General features: G+C 35.9%; 1 protein-coding gene across 1 annotated transcript; it reads right to left on the bottom strand.

Annotated features, from left to right (window-relative positions):
- Window positions 1-1,943: 1,943 nt before the first annotated feature.
- LOC139121111 (calcium/calmodulin-dependent protein kinase type IV-like) lies at window positions 1,944-21,997 on the bottom strand. Its single transcript, XM_070685751.1, has 8 exons — window positions 21,701-21,997; window positions 14,609-14,687; window positions 11,032-11,094; window positions 6,043-6,198; window positions 5,370-5,535; window positions 4,412-4,608; window positions 3,862-4,020; window positions 1,944-3,467 (listed from the first exon to the last, which is right to left on the bottom strand). Exons 1-8 carry the CDS (start codon window positions 21,805-21,807, stop codon window positions 3,336-3,338), a joined length of 1,059 nt encoding a protein of 352 aa, XP_070541852.1. The 5' UTR covers window positions 21,808-21,997; the 3' UTR covers window positions 1,944-3,335.
- Window positions 21,998-23,688: the final 1,691 nt, after the last annotated feature.

The following is a 23,688-nucleotide window of genomic DNA, read 5'->3' as shown; positions in this document are numbered from 1 at the left end:
AGTCTGGTGCACCACACTCGCATGTTAGATGCCAAGAGCTCCCCATCAATACTAACTCGATGGGTGTGATACGTATACTAGTACCTATAATAGGTATACGTATCACATCCATGCATGAGTCTGCATTACTTTGTATGAAAAATGAAATAGGAAGGACATATAGTAACCTGGGCACGAGTTCCTGTCAGCTTCCCCATACCTGGAAATCACTGACTTTCCTTGGAAGAAACACATCAATACAATACAACTTTTGGAGGGGTTTAGGGTTAGGGTTAGTTTTAGGGTTAGCATACGTAAAAGTGATTATATCCTACCTAAGAAAAAAAATTGTGGTGGGGTGGGGGCATAAGGAACTTTTTCCGTACTGTTGATACAGGGCATTCAAATTTGCTCAAAATATAATAGTACAAACTATTAAAAAACATAATAACAAAAGCAATAAACATGTCAGAAAAAGTATACAAACAAACAAACCAACAAGAACAAAAAATCAACTGTGATGCTAAATTAAAAGCCGACAGATGATCATATACATGTACAAAACATACACTGTGACATTCATAATTGGCATACACATTCACACAATTATGGAAGTGTTCTTACCCTTTGAAAGTGGAAAGAACATCTTTTTCACAAAAGGGTGATGGTATAGGGTTATTTGTCTTATAGTTACCCTGCCATGCCATGAATTTCTGCCAAACTTTTCAGTGTCACCTTTTGTAGTTTATATTTTGTTGTTGTTTGTGTTGTTTTGTTTGTCATTTTGTTCACTTTCTTCCTGGTATCAATACTATATCAGTTTGTTTATTTTGTTTAGTATTGCAGTAAAAAATTATTGAGCCCAAGTTCCTTGTGTTGTAGAATCTACAGATACTGTAGTTGTGTTGAAGAACGATAAACAACTTCATGACATCGGCTTTGCAGTCCAAAACATAATCAGCAATGATGATGTTTATTATTCAACACAATGATTTAATCATTTCAGCTTATTCAACTTCAATTTTTTACCATGTCAGATTGTCATAGGTAAATTCACGATTAAAATGTAATGTTAACGGTATTTTTCGAACACCATGTCACTTGTCCAAGCCAATGACATTTTTTATCACTCAGCACATTGTGTTCAATAAAATATCATAAATTCACTATATTTATTGCAATACTGACATTGTTAACTTGTCAACTATCTCAGCTTTTGTAATGATTTGTTGTAGGCATCTCCCGGCCATTACATTTATGTCTTGCAAATAAAATTACATTTTTGCATCCAACTCTTTGACTTTACTCCATAGAATGTGGAAACTGAAATTATTAGCACATTCTACTCATAAATTTGTGGAATGCATATCATAATGATGAAAATACTGGGTGTGAACTAATCCTAAATGTGTACTGATTCATCAGAGCCCCTCTCTCTCTCTCTCTCTCTCTCTCTCTCTCTCTCTCTCTCTCTCTCTCTCTCTCTCTAACACACACACACACACACACACACAGCCTGAGGCATCAAAGCATAGAAGAGACTGTCATTTAAAAGTTAGAGTCTGAAAACATAGCTTAAAAGGTTTATAAGTATCCCTCACTTATTTGAGAGAAATAATTGTATCAGTTAAAAGTTCTCAACATGAATGAGAATTGACTTTCAATAGTAAAAAGGGGTTTTGATGCACAGTTTGTAGGTCACATCAAATTTACAGTACCATACTTATAAAAATTGTTCTCTAATATAAAATCTTTTGTTTGACCAACATTTTAAACCAAATTAATAATTTATTGTTCTTTTAGCTCACTGATATACTGTAAAAATGATGTGGTTTGTCACATTAAAATTAGATACAAAGATATATTCAGTCTCGAGTGAATGACTTACCAAGTCTGTGCATCTGATTTTAATATTGGTATATTGATTTGTAATGTGAATCAAGTACAGTCCACCACACAATAAATGAAAATTCTAAGTTTTTTCTTTATTTTTGCTTGTTCAAAATACATTAACACAATGATCTCTCTCTGTCTTGCCTTTTTTTAACATTACATTCAAGTTCACAAATCTCTGCATAGTTTTTGAAATAGATGACTTCTTCGGCTTTATTGCCCACAAAATACAAATTCTTTAAAAAAAATTGTCACCATAACAAGCTAGCATTTCTACATTTCCTGTGTATAAAAAGTAAATCGCTACTCCTCTGTATCAAATGTCCATACTGGTAGATATAAATATATCACAGACCAAATTATTTCAGCAGTTATTGACAATGTTTGGCTATTGAATTATTTTTTGTAGAACTAAATACTTTCTTACTATCCCTAATGTCAGGTCATAAAATTAGAAACGGAATGTAGTATGACATGTGACGTATCACTCTGGAAGCATTTCTACTAGGCTTCTAAGGAAGGTGGAAAATCATGCATATGCAAATTTTCTTTCACAGGAGTAATCAAATAACCAACAACCATAGGGAAGATACAAATGACCTTGAAGAAAGAAACGGCCAGGTAGTAGGATAAAGTTGTTTTTGTAAATGCATGAAACTCTGATTTCTTCTGTACTGCACATATATGCTTCATTCACAATGAGATCTTATTGCAAGAAAAGACAGTTCTGTGCTTATGTAACGTCAGAACTTTGAGGATAATCAGTTTAGACACTGTTCATTTCACTGAACTTTTCTGAAAACTATACATTTGTATTTGTTTTTGGTATAACTTTTTGTAAGCATTTTAATACAGGACTCTTAAACTTATAAACCGTCAAAAAGGCAAAACAGTCTTGAACAGAAATTGAAATATTAATCAACATAAAGATATAGTATATGTTAGACTTTCCGACTGAGTAGTGGGGAAACCTTAAAATTACATGACAACAACAAAAAGCACTGGAATTAAATGAGAATACCCATAAACAAAATACATAGTTTCACATTCCAATGAAATCTTCAAAAAGGTGAAGTCACTTTGCTTTCATCACTATGTATTCAAACATATTATCCAGATCTTGTGACCCCAGTTTCTGGTGTTTGCCTTAGATTTAAAACTACTGAAACAAAAAACTACAGTGCACTTTAATATTTTTATATCAAAATAAAAAGCAGCCTGATTTCAGATTTAATTATTTTAGGCAGCTTGTTCTAACCTCTCACAATGTTGTATTGTATTCTGTGAATAGCTTTTTTAAGTACAGCTAAGTGATCTCCAGTATAAAGTAAACCTATGAGAGCGCCTCGCAGCTCGTGTGTCTGTGAAGGTAACATAGAGTGCCAACAAATGTTGCAAATAAACACAATTCTGAACATGTCCTGTTGCATCACATGAAGATAAATGGAAATCTTTCTTGAGGCCTAGTTGCAATCCATGTCTTCTGCACTGTGTGTTCTGCCTTCCGCTGAGCTGGCGCTGGCTGGTCGTGGCGGTGCTGCAACTGAAAAGTCGAATCCCAGGCTGGTGGCGATCATTACTGCTTGTGTCGCAGCCTTAAAGAAAAGAGATACTATGTTCAGTACTTGCATTTGTCATGTATTCTACATGTAGCTTGCATCTCTTTGCCAGTTATTGTCAGGAATGATAGCACGAGCATCTTCAACATGTCAAATTATGTATCCACCATACTATATGGCATGTAAGGATATCATTGGTGAAGTTTATCTACAATATACTACCAACCATATCAGGATGAAATTGCCCATTACCTTACCAATTTCTGATTGTCAAGTTCACATTCACTGGCACATCTTACTGTCACATGTTTTTCTCTATACTCTACTGACAACTCTGTGGCCAACTCCTTTGTTTGAATCTTACAAATCTAAATTTTAAGAATTCAACCAGTACACCAGGTTTTTTTTCACAGATCAGATATTTTCTCACCTTGAGTTTCCTCTTGGCATTGAACTCTCTGAGGTTTTTTTGCGTGCCTTCCATGTGGTTGAACTTGGCAGCTCTACCTTTGACCCAGGGATGCTGAAGTGCTTGCACAGCTGTCAGTCTCTTTTTGGGTTGCAAGACGAGCAGTTTTGATATGAGATCCTGAAAACAGATCATACAAAAAGGTCACTACGATGCATTTTGTGTTCACTGGGTTCACCCAAACTATAGACTGAAGACTTAACCACACGAATAAGGTACAACTTACAAGCTTTTGTTGTCTGAACATGAAGTGAACCTTTATTGTATATAACAACAGATTATACAAATTCTGTATTTTCGTGCAAATTGGTTGCCCCTCTGGTTTTCCAAGCTGTAGAGAACAATACACATGTGAATATTGGTATCGTTTTGAATTTGTACAATTACCTAAAATTGCATTATAGTATATTTGGAGAATAATAGAAAACATTGCCATGGCAAAGTTCGTTTTTGAACTTTGAACTTTGATAGACCATCATAATTGTGGAATGTGATCTGTATATACAGGTACCTTTGCATTGAGGGACACCTCATCCCAAAATGGTGACATAAACTCGTAATCTGAATTAAGAATCTTCTGGAACATGTGTTTGTCGCCACGTTCATCGTAAAATGGTTCAAATCCACACAGCAAAATGTAAGTAATGACTCCGACACTCCACATGTCAACCTCTGGGCCATAGGGTTTGCCATATAATACTTCTGGGGCTGAGAGAGAAGAAAAAAGAAACAAAGTGAATATAGATAAGGGGAGAACCATTTGATATGGGGGAAAGAGAACAGCAGAAATGAGTATACAACAAATGTTTTTTCCCATCACTGTGACCCCAACTTTTTTTCTTTTGTCAGTCCTGTATCAAAATATTTCTTTCACATAAGAAATCTGCTGGATAAATATTTAATTTACTCAAATCATTACAGGATCAAATGATTCTTTTCTCCATCATCTGCTGACATATTTTTTTTCGAAACCCAGCTTAATAGCATTTATAAGCATTTGAAATTTATGTACTGATTTCATCAGAGGAAACATATATATAATATATATATATATATATATTATATATATATATATATATATATATATATATATATATATATATATATATATATATATATATATATATATATATTTTTTTTTTTTTAAATTTATTAAATATATATATATATATATATATATATATATATATATATATATATATATATATATATATATATATATATATATATATTTTTTTTTTTTTTTTTTTTTAACAAATGTTAGCAAAATGTCAACAAAAATGATGATAATGACATTTTAATTTTCCAAACAAACACAAGAGATATGCTGGTTGGTGGTGGTGGTTTTGATGAGGACATATGGTAACTCTGGACTAAAGACCTGCTTCCTTATTTAGTGGTACCGGTACATGTGTACAATATATAGCCTTGATACATGTGTTCACATATAGAACTGTCCATTTACTTACCACAATATCCTGGAGTTCCACACACTGTTTGCATGGTAACACTGTCGCTCATTATTTTTGACAAACCAAAGTCAGCAATTTTCAGCAGAGCATCTGCAGACGTGTCCTGGTACAGTAAATTTTCTGGCTTTAAGTCTCTATGTACAATGTCATTTTGATGTAAATACTGTAAGACAAAACAATAAAGGAAAGTAAGATTGAAGTAAAGCTCTAATATGCAGTAAGTAAAAATTTGTACAGTATCTCTCGCATTAGTAGTCTTTGCTATACGGCCAACAGAACAGATAGCACAGATCAGTAGCCAATGAATGCACATCAAACATCAAAATGTTAAAGTAATTGTCAACCCCATTAATATGGTCACATGAACATTCTTAATAATGTGATTGGGTCTGTAAGAGGGCATAACCCTTGAACTCTGACTCCATGGTAACATCATGTTGGAATTTACATCTCAATATGTTACGAAAAGTTGGACCAAACTAATGTTTGTATTACTTATCATAGATGTTCACCCTAAGGTATATACAATGTTATCACAGGAATTTCTGCCGGCATTACCAGCTAGTTTGCATATAACAATATAATTAATTATTAATTTATTGATTTATTAATTATTGCCATTTCATTGAATTTAATACAAAAGAAAGATGTAGAGATTTTTGATACACACCGCTACAGCTTCACATATCTGTCTGACACAGTCAGCTGCATCCCGTTCGCTGTAGAAGCCACGGGCAACTATGCGTTCGAAGAGCTCTCCTCCAGTGACCAGTTCTAGAACCAGATGTAGCTCTGATTGGGTTTCAAATATTTCTCTCAATTGAATCTGAAAGTAAAAAAATATGCAGATCCCACATGACTTCATAGAAAATAATCATGACAGTTTTCAAATAGCTGTAATTGTATCGTTTTCTATTCATATAAAAAATGAAAACTTCAACAACTGGGATTTGCAAGCCAAATTTTGCTACATAATGAGCAATACAGATAGCATGATATACCTCACAACATTTATCCAAGAAACAGATATTTTTTAAGATTACCCCACATTTCATATTCTGCATAAAGTTATATCTTATATATATATATATATATATATATATATATATATATATATATAGATTTATTATATTTTGATAAGTATCCTTTTCCTATTTTTGTAGTATTAGTTCTTGACTATGTTCACCTTTGAGGGAATAACGTCAATAAAGTTATGTATAAATGTAGGTGTCATTTTAAAATTGCTTTGTGATTTATCAATGTCACTCTTAGAAATTATAATGTAACAATACCGTACGATTTAGGTAGTATGCATCTTGAAAGTGAAAGCCTCAATTATTTCTCACACTTTCCTTTCAGAAACTTTCAACTATTCTCTTTCCAAATCAAGAATAGAATCAGTCGTCATCATGCAAAGTTTGGTACTAGGGAAACAAATTACCGGTATACCTAACAGTAACTAACATTTGAAATTCAAAATGGCTGCCATCCCCATTGTGAGAACAAAATTTTGGATTTTCTAAAAACGAAGACTGAAAATTTTTCTTACTCCAAGAGCTGTAAAATAACTCCCACAAGCAGTAAAGACCAGAGAAGTAATGAAGAAATTTAACCCTTTCACCACCATAGTTTGTCCCAAATCCATTATTTTCTATGGTAAAGTTGGACCTGTATACAGGGAACTGGGGGTGAAAGGGCTGTTCCTGAGGTGCGTTCTATCTTGAAAAAAGGTTTCCATTGTTTTGATTCAGTGAAAATTCAGAGATTGTATCTTTTATTGACATGTTTGTAAAATTTTTGCTGTCATTGCAGTGGTTATAAGTACAACAGCATCTGCAAAACATAAAACAGTCTTCCAAAACCAAATGATGAAGCATTGATTGAATTGCCTGCTAAAAACCTGGTAACAATCGCAGTAAAGTCTGTTTTGTTGGTTAAGAGACATCGTATTTGAAATATTTCCATAACCATTGTGTAATTGTATCGACTACAGTCATGAAGACTTGTTATTCAAAATGTATATTTGTGTGGAAATCCATTATCTCCTAAAATACTGACTACTTTATTAGGGAACGTTGCATTTACGTCAAATTGCTGTCTACATGCCTTTGACTTGTTTCTTTACCAAAACTTTTTTTATCTAGCCATAATTATGCCACCTTCAATTGTCAACAAAGTTCAGTCCCATATTGTGAAATGTCAATTCTGTGTGAGAAATGTCTTTTATTTAAGTAGACTGATACTTTCAAGCATACAAATGTTTTGCTCGTTTCTAGTCTATTGAAATTTTTCTCAAAGCTTCATTCAAAATACAAAAATAAACAAAAAGAATGCCAGAAATTGGTTATGATAGTTGTCATCATGTTAAGACATAAAGAATTTGTATGATTTTTATTTATATTAGCCTTGCAAACAGAATTAATGCACTGTGTATATCATGTAAAGTTATAATTTTTGTTTAAAAAGGTTTTCAAAATATGAAGGTAGTAGAGACAGAAAAACTGCTCTACAGCGAAAGGTGATGTGACAAGTGATGATTTTTTGGGTCCAAAAGATATTTTTGTTTTTCACAGAGAGTATCCATGCAGAGATATTTATCTTCACAGCACTGACAAGTTGAGCAAAGATTTCAAAATGATGTACATGTATGTAGAAGAGTATTTTAACATGAAGACTCTGCCCTAATTGATGCTGACAAGCCATCTGAAAAATATTGGCAATTTTGCATGCTTGCATTGAATCAGTAATGATTAACGCTATTTATATGCTAGTGAATCTCACAGTTGTTAACTTTATAATAAAGAAAAACTAACAAAAGCATTTTGATTCTGTACGGTTTGCAGTGTTTGCACAGTGACTATACAATATAGAAATAACGGGCGACGCGCTGACCATTAACGTTTATTTGTGGGCAAGGGCGAGAGGAAAGCCAAAAATTAACGGGCGAGGCTTGCCGAGCCCGTTAATTTGGCTTTCCTCGAGCCCGCGCCCACAAATAAACGTTAATGGTCAGAGCGGAGTCTGTTATTTCCATTATATTATCAGCGAACCCAAGAAAACCGTCAAAATTTCCGAAAATTTCAGGAGCGAACGACAACTGGGCCCCAGAAACTGAGCAATACGCGACGCACTGTCACGCGCGCTGTAAAAAATTGGCAAATCCGGAAATATTTTCAAAAAAAAGTATCTCAACTTGACCTAAGAGTGCTCCATTTTATTTTGTGATTGATTATGATTTATGTTTGAGCTGTAAAGTTACGATACTTTGAGTTGTTAATCTTATTATTCATATTCACGGGCATGTAAACGAACCATTACTGTGTATTTGTGGTCAGTCACGTGGTTCAGCTCGACCAATCAAAATGCGACGGGCAGGGCATGGTAATATAATGCCACGTGTATATCAGTCACAAACTGCAAAGGTCTGGTTTAATGGAGTCATGTCTGATAAAACAAAATGGAAAGTTGTATTTAGTTGCTTTTTTCTCGGAGGGATACATGTAAAAAAGTATTGAAATTCCATAAATATTAAAAGTAGTTTTCTTGAAATGATATTTTCGAATATTGAGGATAATTTGGGATAATTTTGAAAAAGATGGAACTGCTCTCTGTCTTTTTCACAACTCTGCCAAACTATAAATTTCAAGAGTAACTTTAGTACAGTGGATTTCTGCCATGAATAATTGAAACTAGAAATTACTGGATATAAATTTCAAAAGTTTCTCAGACTTACTAATGAATTTGAACACAATAATGCTTTAACAATCATATAAGCTCACAGTTGATACCAGTAATCCTGTTGATAGTTTTTATATTGATGTTGGATTCTCAGCCAGATTGATCCCCAAACTCCTCATCTGCATCCCCGGAAAAATTTACTGAGTGTTAACTTTTTACAGTATTTTTACTCTGTTTGTAAAGTGCCGTTTTTCTTTGTTCTCCCAAAATTGTCAGTTTTGTCATGTATTATGTATTTGTGTAAATGAATCATTACAGTTGACAAATGGATTTTCAGTTCTGACTTCAACTTCAATTTGTACGCAATGCAGTGCACTTGCTAGGGTAATAACTTCTGTAATTTCAACTCACTCAGAGAGCAGAAAAAGAAAATTGTCTGTTCTACAAATCAAAATTAACAAAAACATTCTCACTATATAAAACAGTTGCTTCTCTTGTCCCATACCCTCATTCATGTAACATTTGCAATCATAATCTTGAGTCAGATATTTTTTCGAGCAGAGTTCCCAACACTCAAGAAAGTACTTTCAAAACAGTGCTTGTACCAAGAAACAAGAATTACATGATATGCTTGACAAGAAGTAGAAAGACACCTGATACAAGGTCAGAAGGGGTCATCAAAATCGGAATCTAACATTACATCCTGTTTTTTTCACATATGACATGGACAATCAAATGAAGGTATGAAGTGCTTGGAAGCCCAAACAAGATGACAAGCAGATTGGAAAACCAAAGTGAATAGAAAATTCAATGATCAAGGTATCCTGTTTCAGATGACTTCCTGTGCGCCCAGTTCAATGAGGGTCTAGTGTTGAAATGGAATTTCTTCAGTATCTACAATTCAGAAATCCTAAATCTCCTACACACATTCTGATCCACTGACATTTTATCAACCAATTTTGTTGGCATTACGGTAAGTTCATAGTTGGCAAACATCTGTATACTACAGGAGTGATAGTTAATTCTTAGATAGTGCATTTATACTTTCACAAGAACATAAAATGTACTGAACAAAAATTCCATCATTAAAATTGTGACAACTTTACAATATTGAATGAGATCAGTTTACTGCACTGACAGTTTCCCTTGATAAATGTCATGTAGCCAGTATTACTTTTATGAGTCTAGACAGCTCAAGGGAAGGGTCGTCAAAACTGCACTTTTGTGACTTTATTTTTTATGAACAATGCGTGATATCTAGATGCATCACAACATAACTGCAACATTTAAATTTTGTGATGTAAATAATCATATCAAACATGTTTTATTAAACTTTCATCAGTCCCAAACATACCTTGGATGCTGTATGAGTCCTATGACCTTTAAGCATACATGTAGTTCTGACAACCCCTTCCTTTTAAACTGCAGTGTACTTTCTCACTATGCATACATGTATGAATGCAAGACTGTCATGTCTTTAATATAGCACCAGTTCACCGAGTCTTAGTTCACATGGGAGCCTCATTAAGAAACAAAATTTATTTTATAGCTATTGTGACACAGATTTCTACCAGTTAGCACTGTAGTTTCAGAAGAATTTTTTTGAATATTACAGTCAGAGCGACGCCTTGCTGGAACATGTAAATGTAAATGAGATAGACACTCTTATGCCATATAAGTGTAACATATACTGGAAATTACATGAACGAATTTACAGAGGTTGTACCTATAAGCTGAGCTTGAATCAAGTTTGACTACCAGTTCATTATGTTATTTCAGCCGACACAATTACTATAAATGCTGTAACCCTCTCGAAAAGTAAAAATGACATGTTAAAAGATGGTGACTCCCATCACTTTTGTCACCATGGTTTGGTTCAATCCAGATGTTTTCTGTGACAAAGTTTGCCCTTTGAAAAGGCAAATTGGGGTTGACAGGGCCATTCAAGCACTGAAAATGAATCAAGTGAGTTTGTACTTACAACATTAGGGTGTTTCAATTTCAGCAAAACTCCAATCTCTGTACGGATTATTTTTTTGTCAACCTGTGGTAGTAATGAAAAGTAGAGGAAAGGTTAGCTGCATCAAAGCCTTTTATTGTATTCATCTTACACTTAGAGAACTCAACAAAATTAATCAAACCTGCAAAAAATAAATCAAGATTATGTTCATTTCATTTTTTGCGACTTCCTTTTATTTTATTAATTATTAAAAGGAAACTGTTATTCATAGCCTTGTCATGATATTTGGCTTGTCTGCCTGTCTTCCACATTGATGTTTACACAGACATGCCTTGAAGATACCAAAACAAAAGTACATGTACAAATTCATTAAAACCAAAGCTTTTGAATAAAGTACCTGGGTCTTTGCAGTTGGCCTTGGTTTATGTTGTGTTTAACTGTCTGGCACATGTAGTAAACATTATGTAACAAGTCTTCCTAAGAAAGTAAGTATGATTCATTCCTGACTGTATTGATATATGGCAATTACTCTCGCAATTTGAAGGAAAGTCAAGTGTATCATCATGTCCAATTTCTTTGAGATTTGTTCAAAACTAGATATATAAACTGCAGTTGACATCACCCAGCCTTCTGAATGTCACAAAACTAAGCTACCAGGTGCATTAGTTGTAGTGTATTTAAGCAATAACCCCCGCCGCAGTAGGGTATACACAAGATTTTGGTACAATGCGCGACACATAGCACGAGCCGATAGGTGAGTGCTATATGGAGCGAAATGTACCAAAATCGAGGAAGAACAAAAATGTGAATTTGAATTGAAGAACAATAATGTGAATAATCGAGCATACATAATTTCACAGATTTATCTAATTTTGTACCGAAAAAAAATTATTCATAGTTTCATCATAGACCGCAGTGCATAGTGAATTGACATTTCAGTGAAATTCCAAAATCAAATTTCTCACACAACCATAGACTTGTAACCACTCTTGTCTAATCAAGAAATTTAATATCAATAATCAAGAGTACACAAATGCAAAAATTTATCTATTTTTGTATTGGAAAAAACTATTCATAATTTCATCATATACACCATGGATAGTGAACCAACTATTTAGATGAAATTCAGAAGAAATCAATTCTTGTACACAAATGCACATTTTACTTCCCTATTCAAGCAAAGTACATTTAAATACATTATCAAACATATATAAAATACAGATATAGCATGTTTTGTGGGCGTAAATTGTCAATAATTTGCCTGATAGACTCCATGTATTATGATTTGATATTTTTGGATGAAGCACTAAATCAGCTACATCTTGCCTTCTTATAGTTGCACAAAATATGGTGACCCTCCCTCAAATGTACGAAATACCATATCTCTTCAAAAATTCTTATGTGATAAATTGCGACTGTCCCTCCAAAAACACCAGCCCTCCCCTCTGTAATTTGTCCCTAACATAACAATTGAACTAATTGTTATGTTAATTAGCTGATACTGTTTTAGTTATTCCTGGGGAGAATACCGCAGTGGTTGGGGGGGAGGGTCAAGTTTCAGAATGTCGGACAAGGGGGAGGCCGGGTCACATTTTAGACAGGAGGATGGGGGAGGGTCAACTGTACGGTACGGGTGAGCGCGAAATTCCCCCAACCCACCCTGCTGTAATTACTGAAAGCTCCCTTAGAGGTGGATGTATAGGATATTATGTCAACATATCCTGAACATTAATTTAACAACCTTTGCAAGTCCAAATACAACTACAAAAATTGTTTGAAAGGAGGATTTGGTGACACTATTGTGGCTTCCACATCTGCAAGACACTTATACACAGCTCTGAGAATGGTGATTACCAAGAATTGACATCTACTGATGATGATCTAGCATTTTGAAAAGAGTGTGTACTTTTTCCTAGTATGCAGGCAAAATTTCTGTTGATGACAATGGGACAAGAAAAATAACATTTCTGCCATAAAATTGCTGAAAAGGGTTTTTAGTTTCTCTTGAGGTTGTGAGTGATATTTTTAAATGTTCCAAATAACTTGATAATATTTTGAAAAAATTCTGTCAGTTCATTTGAACCTAACAAGACTCCGATAGACTGTTGCATAATGCATAGGATTCAAACAAAACAATCTGCAAAGTCATGGTCTTTTATGGAGAGGACAAATAGCCTGGGGACAATTTACACTGAGAGGCCCCCCTGAGATCATTTGCTTTTGAGATTTACCATATTTGTTCAACTCACTGCCCATGATATCCGCCAAAACAGTTTTCAAAACTGAAAAATCTGGTTATTGTTCAGTGGTGAAACCTGTGATTTTATAACGGTATCGAAAACAACATACACAACATGCCAGTAAATTGTAATTTCAAGCATCGGTTGTATGTAAGCGTCCAAAGCTATAGTAGTCGTTTGCGATATTTTGATGAGCTCCCAAACTCAATTCTAAGCAAGTTCTCAAGTTACAAAGTTTTGGATTGTTTTGTCAGAATGGTATACTGTTCCACAGAAACAAAGACAGAAACAGTTGCTTTCATGTTCAGCTTCAAGTTGTATGTGGAATTTGTTGTGGTACGGCCTACGCTTATCCAATTATGCACATGTTTCAAAACATGGTGAATGGGTTTTGTTTGTGTCAAAAAAACAGCATGACAACCACAGTTATCTTGTTTGGAGTTGCTTTGTGAAATAATGAGAAATATAGCCTGGCTGGTGTTCACTGACTTGTTTGTGTGTTTATGTATCTTTGACCCCTACAGGATAGACACAGAAAACTAAAACCCTTTTGAATGCTAAATATCAGCAAGCTGTAATACTTTGGTTCTGATAACAAAACGCAAATTGTCTTTTTTTCAGCACTTTGTATTGCTTTGAGTGTTCTGAATTTTTAAATAGCCTTACAAAACTTGCTGCAGACTTCAATGAGTTTCACAGCAATCTTATGCTCATACCTGTCTGTGTTTGTTTGTTCTGAGCACAGTACAAGCAAACCTGAGGCAACAATGCAAAAATTCTGCCCCTCCCTACACAATGGTTTCACCCTACACCTATCGTTTTTCAATGGTATGGTTGGAACAACGCATTAATGAATGGGGGTTCAATTAGCATTCAGTGGGAAGTTAAATGTACTTGGCAACTATACACAGGATGTTGTGTCATGAGTGACGTAACACTAGTCTGGGTTTTTTCACTGGAAAGTTGTGACAATGTATTTTCTTCTGGATCATTAATTAATAATACCAGCTGTGTGTTTCCATGTCTGTGATTCGATTACCAATGCCTCATCAATTAACGATTGTTAATTAGCAAAAACATGCTCTGTGATTACTTTTCCCAGATAGGAACCCACTTCACTAATTAGATTTATCAATTAACATGTGGTACGTTTTTTATAAAGCACAGCACAGTGTGCTCAGTTAATTAACCGAAACTGAACACCCTCGTGGGACTCATTTTAATTGTTAATGCTAATTATAATTCTTGTTCAAGATTGACAAAAAACTTTGCATAAAGATTAGGTCAGTTGATTGGACATTTTTCTCTGGATGAACATGAATTCAAAGAACTGACACCTATTCGGTAAAAGTACTCACATTTTTGGGCAAATTTTTCACTGCAAATGGTTTCCCAGTTCCTAGTTGTTCACATCGATATACCACTGATGTAGCACCTCTGTTAAAAAGAAAACACAAAAACTACACTAAGCAACTTTTTGGAAGCAAAAAGTTTCTGAGGTCCAACATCTAATTAACTTTCATGAACACAGTCATGTTCTTAGCCTTTGTGATCAATATTCATGAACAGATAACCAGAACAGCTGTAATTGCAGTAGCATTACTGCCACATGCAATCAAATGAATATCCATATCTATCACGTTCTTCTCTGTAACGAAGTAAAATCAAGGCATAGATTGCTAGAGTGTGTCGCAGATTTTACAAAAGCGATAAAAACCACTCTTTGGGACTTTATATTTGGTGATTTTGTAGTATCTTTAAGAAATTTTTGCTATTCAGCTAAGGGATCATGGCTAATTGAAATACCCACCATATGTGGCAAAGTAAACTCAAATCCCCTAACCCTAGACAAAAGTGTTGGGCGGAATTCCAATTACAAGATTCAGTTCCCAAAAACATGACAAAACTACTGAATTAGGTTGTTTGACATCAAAGCTTCTGTCAGGGTTTTAAAAATAGCAAACATTTCATAACTAAATCTGAAGTGTGATTTACTATCACACATTTCACAGTTTTGATGTCATAATTGTGGCATGTAGTATATGCATTGTTGTGCACAATACCCCCTAAATCCAGTGACTTGTCATGTTGGGTTTTATCAACACAAACATGAAGTACAGAAAGGTTACATTTGAAATACTCAGTATGTTATGCATGGACATACTTTGAGTTCATCATCTATTTGATTGAAAGCATTTCATGAAATGAAATGCCAAAAAGTGTATTTGTATACCATTACTATTAAACTTGAATGAAGCAATTGAGTCTCATTGTATCTAGGCCCTGTGAATCTCGAAAACTCTTTATGGTTCTGAACGCCTTTTAAACAATTGCTCTCATACAGACATCACGCAGAAATACACTCTTACAATAACATACAACCCATAACAGCCAATTTGCTTCCTATATGTCACAATATTACAAAAGGTAACTGTTTTCATTGTGTGGTGCGTTTGTATTGCATTCAAATCTGAGCTCTTTACCAGCACACAATTTGAGAGATGAAAATATCCCTTCAATACAGATTTTAATCAGAGGTACACTTAGATTGGTAGGCATTCTCCGGAATCTCATGTTATTATTTTAGACTTTACACACGACAGGTAAAATACAAAAGTTGAACGTTGACCTGAAGACTGTTGCCCAGGTCTGTTGTTTTGGAGCTCAGGCAAGACAATTAGATTCCAGTTTACTGTTGAAGAAGAGGAAACGTTTCTCTTTGAAGTCTTTCAAAGATCATCCTGTCACAGTTATTTCATTATGCATGAGAAATTTTGCCAACGGCAGAGAATCACTCATCAAAGATTTAAGCCTCCATTCAGTTTCTTTGCTGCAGGTGTAACTACGATAATACAGCATTGTTGTGGTTTCAATGTAGCCTTCTAAAATTCTGCAAACTAGACAGCATCTGTTTCTCAGAAAGGTTACTGTGACAGACAAGTCCACTGTAAAGTTTAAAATGTTATCAGAATCATTTGTCAAATTCAAATGTTAATTTTATGAATTTTCAAAGTGGTTCTACATTTACAAATTTGACCAAGCTGATGTGGACAAGAAAGAAGAAATGTACTATACAGTACTACTGTATCAATATTTGTCTCATTTGTGTTCATGGCAACATGAAAAACAATGCAAAGAATTGTACAATTTTCATGTTAAGCTGGCATCATCTCCTTACTTTGTTACAAAGTAAAAAACATTTGAAAATGCATATTTCCAAAGTGAAGACATCCACAACTAGTCCAAATCATTTATGAACCAAAACATACGTGCAGGTAATTACTGATTTGTATCATTGATACTTTTTGCATTTTCAAAAACTTGCGTCATCAACCATAGTGTTGCACGTTCGATGAATGTTCTTTCATATTTCAGTTCACAATTTTTCCATCCACATATTCTTCTTACTTCAAATGCAGAGTTCTCTCCTAAGTGCATAGTCAAATATTGACAGTGTGGTATTGATTATTGGCCTTGCCTGGCAACCTGTAGGAAGCAGTCTTCCACTGGGCAATCCACTTGCAAATTAAAAAATAATCATCTTGTTAATTTGCTGATTGCCATGGAAACCTATTATTAGTCACTTTGTGGGACTGAGGATTACTGTATGGCGATTGTAACTTCAGTTAAAATAATCCTTTACATTATTTATCACAGCAAACAACTAATAATCACATTTTAAAGATATCAATGGATACTTTTTTTGAGGGGGAATGGAAATACCATTTTTTTTACAGATGTATATACACAATACAATCATCAAATTTGTTTCAGCTTACAGGATTTGCTATCGGAGACTCCACTTCTGTCACCATGAAACTTTGCATATGACTCAGTGAAAAGAAATTAAATTCAACAAGTGAACAAAATTGTACTGTTGCTGTAATTAATTTTGATTAAACGTTCTTACCCATAGAAGAAAACAGATAGCTAGCAGACAAATGCTGACTCAGCAATTGTAATAAATTCCAGATGAAATTAAATGATACAGATTCATTTTGGACAGCATAGTGACACCTCTGATATTTTGCATGTAATTTGACACAATGGCATTAATACATATTTATGTCCTTGAATATATACTGTTATCAAAAATGGAAACCCTAAGAGGCCATGGAAATGCAACTTCTGTGTTTAGGGGGAGGGGGTTTGGCTGTATTTTGATTACCGTATGCAAAAATTGCACTACAAGTTTTCCTATCGCAACATCTTGCTACACATTTTTTCTGTATCGCAAAATATCGGACTACATTGTTTGGCGTGTACCAGGCCAGTACAGCACCAGCGCTACACCAGAATTCTTTTGACATACATTTGAATCAGTGCACAATTAAAATGACATAACAATCATTTTGGATACAGTGTTTCATTTCATTCTATTGTTTGCATCATTGTTGAGTTGGCACTGAACAGAGATTGATTTTAGAGGGGTGTATGGGTAGTGTATGCATTATTTCATAGCGACGTAATTACCAATTGTTGGATGCAGATACAGAATGAGGCTTGGTTGGATTTTCGCACTTCCAAACTTTCATTTAGGGGAGGGGATTGAGGACAATCGCACTTAGTTTTGAATACCGCACGCATGTTTTAATTTAATCCATGGTCCCTAAAGTAACAGCTACTGAAAACAAGTGCTTCTGCAATCTGTGAAAAATTGACAACAACCCTCTGTCAATTTCTGTGTGACCTTTCCTGAAAAACATAATTGTATGTTCAAAAAACAAAGTGATGAAAAAATGATCTGACAGTTTTGCACTTTGCTGAGAAAAAAAGGTAAAGCAAACTGTGCAATTAATCAGGTGAAGGCTTGAAATTTATAACTCATTGGTAAATGTCTTGAAAGTGTTTTGGACCTGTCATTGTAAATGACAATTAAGACCACTGAAAAATAGAAAATTAAAGTCTTTTTATAAATATGATTAATTTTGGGCCATCCTTGACACTGACTATAAAAGTACCATTTGGAAAACTTCACTGCATGCATCAATAGTATACAATTTACAGTTCTCTACAATCCTTCCTTAACATTTGCAAATTGCAGCCACACCTAATTATCCAATCCTAGAAAGGTTTTTAGCTTGGCATTGTCATTGCACAGAGTTAAACCATTTTGCTTTCATGTGTATCCAAGCGTCCAGACACTAACATATGCCTCCAATTTAACCCCCAAAATGCAGCAACAGTAGCAGGGGTTAGCATTGCACCACAATAGCTCACTGTTGTCCAGGGCCAGTATAGGGTTTGTGACCTATCAATGGGCACAGGGCACCTGCAGCCAAAATATTTGAAGTAGGTTAATTTCTTTGTGCCAGCTTCCATCTTCTAGACTTTTCAATGACATATCTTCTATCAACATGTACAGCAAGAGTTTAGTTCTCCTGGTGTCTATAGGTCCCTACTTTTGATGAATCCCTTGACAAACAGTAATTTTTAAAGTTTCTTAAATAAAATTAGCCATGATTAGTGATTCCTTATCCAGAATCCCTATGCACCTGGAATGTCCTTGTATGTCCTTGAAGTTTACAGCCTTGTGGGAAGTCCTCAGAAAGTCTTTTAAAATGAAACTGAGTTCTGAAATATCCTGGAAAATTTTTAAATAACCCATGATTTTCAAACATCACGAGATTGGTCATGATATCATCAAAATGGCACCTGGAAAATGGTATTTTGAACCTCAAACTGTTCTTGAAAATTGCTCAAAAGTCTTGAGAGTCTAAATTTCAAGTGACTTTGAGTGCTTGGGCCATATTTTCCACTTTTCTTCATCTATCCAGACTCCAAGAGACATGAGCTGAATCATGAAGCAATTTCTGTACAGTCAGATTACTAGACTGAAAAGTCAAGAGTAATACAAGCACCACTGCACAGAACCACATACTTTTCCTTTTTTCCACCCATAAATATATATGATAAGTGACTTTTACATGAGAAAGATCACGTACCATGACAACCAGTTCTCAGATCACCTCAAGAGATGTCCGGTAATTGCCTCTCATAAATGAATGGCGAGATGTGTTTTTCTGCAAAACACCGAAAACTCTCCATGATGAATGGCGCGATTCATAATGGGGAGCTCCATGTTATTGTGTTGTCTTCGCTGACGTGTTAAGTACTCTTAATATAGCATTTCCGTTGTGTGCTCAGGAGAACAACTCACTTTATTGTTGTTTGTCTGGGCTCACCCTACAGCCAGGCATCATCATGACTGTCTCGATTTTACTCCTTCGCTTCAGGACAAATTGTCAGGCTTGACAAGAGTTCCCGATACCATGAGAACTTTACCAGTTCATCTTTCACACGCTAGCTTTTTTTCTCATTCCACTGAAAGAATTTCTCGTTTAAGCTTCACGCAATGTAATGGTCTGTTTGTTGTGACTGCATCAATTCGTCGACAGATCAAAATGTAAATGAGAAAGAATTCAAGTCGTGTTTTTCCCGATCAAATGTTACGATACTTTTCGCTCCGTCATTTAATCTATTCATGTGACTTCTTCCCATGGTTGCCCAGCACAAATTTTCAACGGAAACTCACAGAAACTGGTTACAGAGACATCTGCACTTGTACCATCTCAAAATGTCAGAGTATTTTCGTATGCGCTTTTTTATTGTTGTTTTTTTGTTTGTTTTTGTATTGATATGTGATAACTTTTGCCTCGAAAAGAACCTCACTACCTGCGGCTGGGATGTTATGTTACGAGGTCGACGTCGTGCAGCTTGACACGCCATGACCTTGCGGTCACATTCTAGTGGTACGTTCTCTCCAAGCCTGCAGGGCCACGGCTGAGAAAACCACCTGTTGATTCGAAAGGAGCCGACACATCCGCTCGTTGTCGAACCTGGTTTTCTAAAGTTCTTGGTTTGTTTCCGGTGGATGAATATCGTCTCACTTACTTCAATAATTGCAAAGCGAGAGGAGAGAGTTTTCAGACTTGATATTTAATGCACTGTACAGACAAGCACAAGCAGAAACCATCAACCAACAGACTCTAATAGACTAAAAGGTTTATACCAATATTTTCAAATAGAAGACTGTAATGAACGAACGATTAATGGTTTTAAAAATAAATAAAATATTTATGCTTTATTACTCTGCAAATTATGGTTGTTATGCGGCTCTCTTTGGTACGAACGAAGATCGTATTCTCGATGTCCGGCCACACTGTACGAAAGCAAGACAAAGATAAGCTTACCACATTCACTCATCGAGGTTGACAAAACTTATTGAGGAATTATGAACCGGACAGCTGTTTAACGCGGAGAGTTTGCGCCTTGACCTAAAAAGGCGGAATCTTTAGGCTAGGTATGGTACACAAGCAGTGCAAATATACCTCGACCGCTGTTATGAATCGGGAACATTGTGCAAGTGCGAATGAATTGACTGCTTGGCGTCCAACTTATAATTAATCACAGGGGGAAAGCGGAGAAAAACGTCTCAGTTTGCCAATTGCATATTCGCATTGTTTCTGTGGGTGTTGTACATGCACCGCTATCAATACACGTCAGATGATAACCTCTTATTCTTAACAAATTGGAACGGGTAATCGATTTGCATGCAAATTTTGAGAAGTTGTAATTGGGTGCCCCTAATGGGAAAACGTTCCTCTTTTCTCATAACTGGCACTGTCTTCAAAACTCAAATTAAATAACAGGAGATCAAGCTTCTGTTCTTTTTGTCAACCCTAGATTTCAAGTAGCCGTTTCCTGACATCTAGTGCGAAGAAATCTTTGTTCAGTCACTTTTGAAGATAAAAATTACTGTCAAACACGGTGTCAAATTACAAAGGCAGGCGCTTTCAATCACCTATTTTGTCGGAGCTAACGATTGTGAATGTTGTCTGTGACGCGCCGTAACACCACATAGCTAATTATAAAGCAATATTTATTCAGAAAACTTTGCCAATCGTCACTCTTGCCAAATATAATTTGAACAGTTTTCACGCTTGCTATATAACTGGCGACAGTTATGTGATAGCGTATCGGAACTCTCAACATAATTTGATGAGGTGTTTACAAGGGTAGTCTGTTCTTGCTGTAGCCTATGCAGCGGCAACCAACGCGTCGACGGCGATGTTCATAACATCCACTGCGTCGAAAATACGGTTCAGATCCAGATTTCGTAGTAGCATAGGCCCAAGAAAGCAGTTAAGCATAGTTTTGCAGATTTTTTATCCCCCACCTTCAGTAGAAAACCCCCGGTGTAAATAAATGGTGCCCCGAAACCTTCTCCGCAACTCCATGTTGTGAACATCGGTGGATTACGGCCTATGCTCGTAACGAACAGCAATGTACCGAGTGAATAGCTCGTATATACTTCCCTTCTTCAGCTCAGAGTCGATGCGAAACGCTTTGTTTCAGACAATGATCAGCGATCAACGTCATTGCTTTGAATTCAAGGGACAGCTCTGATCTCCCACCCCTTTATTACAGAATGAAAACACCTCACTTACCGTCCCAACTCCTTTCCGAGCCCATAGTAATGGTCAAATGTGGTGTCTTTGATCGACTGGCTGATCCAGTACTCGTGCGCTCCAGACGGCGTTGCGCTAGCTGGCATGTTGCTACCCACCAGAGGAATAGAGCGACAGGAGACGCAAACTTGTCGACAGGAACTTTCAAACCAGAATGAAAACTGCCAACAACAGAATCACACAATATTTAAGAAAACCTCCTGGTGGCTGACCGCTTTGAGATTGCTGTAGGTTTGTTGTCAGTGTATTCACCTTAACGATGTGACGTCACAGCATGCCTTCACAGAATTCAAATGAGCATGCGCATCCGCGATTTACCTGTTAATTTATGCAGGAAATCCCTCTGACGTCATCGGAACTAAAAGCAGCAACCAGCCTTGGTATTTTGGCCCCTCGCAAAAAGCGACAAATTTTCATCTAGTACTCTAACACCCACATCACTTTAACAATATATATCTACAATTTAGCACGCTGAAATCCCACTTACAGCTTTACAAAACGGCACAGGTTGTTCAATATGCAAATATAGCAGTGAGAGCCCGGTCCTTCATCACTGTCTTTGCCTTCACCCTCAGCTGGAGGTAGTAGGAGCCTTCACGAAGAATAAATGCGTATGCAAGGATTGTGTCTTGGCTCAGAAACAAAGAAAATTAAGTTACCCTTGCAGGAACGGCATCAAAAAGTTACTCCTCAGCAATCGAAGAAATACCCAGCCGTCTTCTCTTACTGACCGACCCACCAACACATGAAGTATATACCTCTATCTCACAGGTGACTCTGGGTCCTGGCCAGAGTGTCTTATCGCGAAACGTGTAACTTGTTCAAATAAGATTATATATGAATCAAGGTCCCAATAGCGGAAGAATGTGGTTATGTGCTAGCATATTGCAAATATTTAGATTGTTATTGAAGAATACAAAGTAGCATCCGTGCAATGCAATTGAATTGTAGTCTGGACTAAAATTCAGTTGTCAATAGCAACATAGGAGATTACACAGATACAGGCCGCGTGGAAAAGTGTTTTACACGAGGTTTTCCCGCGACATAAGTTTTGGATCGGAACAGCAAACTATTTTCAGACAGACAAAAATGCATACTCAGGGAGCTTTTATATTATAAACTACCCTTTAGCTCTATCCGGATGGCAGCCAAAACTCTCGTATAGTGTAAAATGACTCTTTGATTTTGGAGTGGATTGGCGATTTTACAGCCGCTCAAGATCTCTAGCTGCTCATATACGTGCTGCCCTAGAAAAACCAGCCGACTCTAAAACTCTCTTCGCATTTCCAAATATAAAAAAATAGTTAATTCTCTAAAGTTTACCGTATTTTATGGTTCTCAGCCAACACAAAAATCCTCCGGCCTACCTACCAGAGGCATGTTACCGGAAACATGTTTTATTTATTTGGCTTAAAGTGACGAATGTCGACCCGCTTATAGGGAGAAATGAACGGAGAAAACCACAACATATAAACTGAAATATAACGTTTATTCTCTTTCAGGTTCATGTCGCCGTGTGGATTATTTGTTTATTTTTTAATTTGACGCCATTGCTGTTGTTTCATAAAACTATCACGCAGAACACGACCATCGAAGTTAGATTATACACTTTGGTAAGTGAGACGAATTAGACGGCCATTTTTGTCTTTCTATTTTTGGCAAATCTCAGCTACGTTTCGTCTTCTCATTGATGCGTTTATCCCAGGCTGCTTGAGCAAACGATGCGTGCTGGAGAATGTTAAACTCGCTTCCGGCAGCAGTCAAAGTTTTAACGAACCGCAAAACCATTTCCGTTCTGTTTCACCCATTACATGAGCATTAGCAGAAATCGATTACACGGCTGGTGGAATTGGTGAAGGACATTACACGAAAATAGAACCACTGACGAGCTACTCTTGTTGCTACCAGTGTCATCATGTCACCATAGCAACTATAGCATGAACTGAATGGAATTTATATGTTTTCTC

Source organism: Ptychodera flava, chromosome 21, assembly GCF_041260155.1.
Source record: "Ptychodera flava strain L36383 chromosome 21, AS_Pfla_20210202, whole genome shotgun sequence".
Taxonomy (NCBI): domain Eukaryota; kingdom Metazoa; phylum Hemichordata; class Enteropneusta; family Ptychoderidae; genus Ptychodera; species Ptychodera flava.
The sequence above is the reverse complement of the archived record's forward strand: the minus strand, read 5'-3'. Positions and strand labels throughout refer to the sequence as shown.